The sequence below is a fragment of the Tupaia chinensis genome, unplaced genomic scaffold (genome assembly GCF_000334495.1).
Source record: "Tupaia chinensis unplaced genomic scaffold, TupChi_1.0 Scaffold138500_1, whole genome shotgun sequence".
NCBI classification, from domain to species: Eukaryota; Metazoa; Chordata; class Mammalia; order Scandentia; family Tupaiidae; genus Tupaia; species Tupaia belangeri.
In genome coordinates this window covers 55,283-57,977 of record NW_006198396.1, presented here as the reverse complement: position 1 = coordinate 57,977, position 2,695 = coordinate 55,283, and the positions used below count along the sequence as shown (strand labels likewise).

The 2,695-nt window shown below is 44.3% G+C and overlaps 1 protein-coding gene across 1 annotated transcript in view; it reads right to left on the bottom strand.

Moving 5' to 3' along the window:
• The window catches only part of NALF2 (NALCN channel auxiliary factor 2), a gene marked incomplete at its 5' end in the record, with an annotated part of 43,826 nt that overhangs the window by 3,312 nt on the left and 37,819 nt on the right, over window positions 1–2,695 (bottom strand). Inside the window, 1 exon segment of the mRNA XM_027765505.1 lies at window positions 528–699. Coding sequence (XP_027621306.1) covers window positions 528–699 — 172 coding nt within the window.

Sequence of the window (2,695 nt, the reverse complement as noted above, 5' to 3'; positions counted from 1 at the left end):
TAGGAGTGATGGAGCTGCTGGTGGTGGGTTTTGGGGGCCTCAGACTCCTTGAACTTCTTCTTCTCCGACTCACAGGAGACCCACTGCACGTCACAGCACTTGGTTTCCAGCCGCTTTGGTGAAGTGTCCAGCAAGCCTGCCAATGGATAAGGAAGGTGTGGTGGGGTGCCCAGGGGGCTGAAGGCTATGCCTTCCCTAGAGAGCAGATTTTCAAAGCTGGAACTGTCCAGAATTCTTTTTCCCCTGGTCTTCAGCTTCTTCCCTTTCTGAGCTCTTCTCTCCCAGAGATCCCAGTTGGTTTCTCTAGAATGAACCCCTGGCCAGGCATGTTCTTAGTAGAGGTGGCCATTTGTCTTTTTCCCTGTACCACTTGACCCCATCCCAAACTGTGGACCTCACTGCCCACTCCTCTGACCACTGACCCTCATCTAACCTGACTCCCCTAACTTCCCTGCTCCCACCCCCCTGACCTGGTGCCTACCCTGGGCCCCCAGCCTCCTCCCTCTTTCCCAGTGCTCTGCCTTTACCTGTGCAGATAAAGCCAGGGAGCCCTCCGTACACCATTTCCTCATTGTCAGGGAGTATAAAGGGGCACCGGGTCTGCACCTCCAGGCAGTATTGCTTGCAGGGCACCCAGCGCTGGCATTACTGCTGGGTCACGCTGAAGTATTCTGAGCACAGCCAGGCCTTGTAGACAGCCTGTGGGGAGAGGAAAGAGCATCAGCCCATGTGCCAGCCCCTTCCTACTTCATAAGAATGGTATGGGGGTGGCATACTTGTGGTCTTTCTAGGGGATCTCACCAACCTGACTCCAAGATCTGGGAATGGGGAGTGATGAAAGGAAGAAGGGTTTGGGTCAAGGTCACTACATCTTACTCTAAGATATATCATCTCAAACCCACAACTCCTCAGCTATAGTCATCCGAGACTTAGAATTTGTTCATTGGAAAAAAAAAATTCCTCTTATGTCAGAGTTAGAAGGAACTTCACCAATCATCTCATCCAACTTTGTCATTTTACACTTGCTGCAAAGAGATGTCCTGACTTGTATGAGTCTACCTATTAAAATGAGGCAAATTTCAGTTCTGTTCAGTTCAGCAAACATTTTTTGATGGTGTTAGGTTTCTATATTCAAGAAATAAATGGAGAGACTAATCCTTGCTCTACCTCATTAGGGTGTTTTGTGGATCAAATTATACAGTGCCTATGAACATGTTTTATAAACTGTAAAATGCAATACAAATGTGAGGGGTTGTTTTTAACACAAATAGGAATCTGCCTTACTGGACACCACATGTGCCTCTGAGCTCTACTTAATCCATATCCTGTCCTATTTGCTTCAGCCCTGTTGTGGAGCAAACATTGCAAACACTTCTATCTTTCATTTGGAATCTGTGCTTTGCAATTCCACTTCATAAGTATACTTTCTATCCCTCATCTAGCTCACTCTTACCAGGCATGGGATCCTAACTAAGAAAGTTTCCCTATTCTATATTCTTTGGTTTTCATTAGCCCAGAGTTTCTCAACAGTGACATTATTTTTGACATTTTGGCCAGATGATTGTTGTTGTGGGATCTGTCCTTTGCATATAAGATATAAAGCAGCATCTCTGGCCTTCACTCGTTAGATAACAGTATCATTCTTCCCTCCCCAATTGTGACAACCAAAAGAAAAGTCTCTAGCCATTGTCAAATGTCTCCTGGAAAATAAAATTTTCTCCTGTTGAGAACCACTAATCTAGTTCCTTGCTACCCAAAGTGTAGACCTGGACCAGCAGCATCACCATCATGTAGAAACTTGAAAGAAATGCAGAATCTCAGGCCCACTCCCGATCTGCCAGGTCAGCTTCTGCATTTAAGCAGGATGCCCAGATGACTTTCACACATGAGGTTAGAGCCTTGCCTACATCTGGTGTTCAGGGGCACCTCCTAGGCTCATAGTTGTTCCTAACAGCATTGGTTCTCAGGCATCATTCATTGCCTCAGAACTCTCTAGGACATTTTTTAAATATATGGATGCCTCCCTCCAATTCAGTTTCAAGAGAACTGAAGAGGGCTCAGGAGTCTGCATTTTTGAACATGATCAATTTTACTGCAGGAAGCCCTTTAACCATGCTCTAATATGGTCTTAGAAATGTTCTATCAGTTTCTTGCACCTACTTTAAACATTTTCATTAAACTATAAATAACTCCACTGTGAAATTGGACTTTGGCAGTGCAATCCCATGCTGATCTTTTCCGAAGCAGGGAGTGGTGGTGGGTGGTGGTGGTGCAAATCAAGTCCCCAAGGAACAAAACATTGCTTGAAACTTTGGTATCTCAAATTTAACATGTTCTAAATTTTAAAATGTAGTTATTAGGTTTGTTAAAATCACAAATCAGTTCTCGGTCTTAAGTCTTGACCATTTTAGTAACTGCCACAAAACATAGGTGTCAGCTTTCATTCTTCTCTTTCTCTGCCTCCCCTTAACCAGTAAACCAACAAGGCAGGTCCATGTACAGTTCTTTGTGCAGGTCACCATCATCTCTACTCTTGGTCTTTCCATTCCACTATCCACACAACAGTAAGCACAGTGTCAAAATGTCATTGAATAATGTTGCTCTCTTGCTTCAAACCTTTCAATGGGTTCAGACTAAAACCTTAACTTCTGACCACAGATTTCAAACCTGTGCATAACTTTGTCTCTGTCTCTTT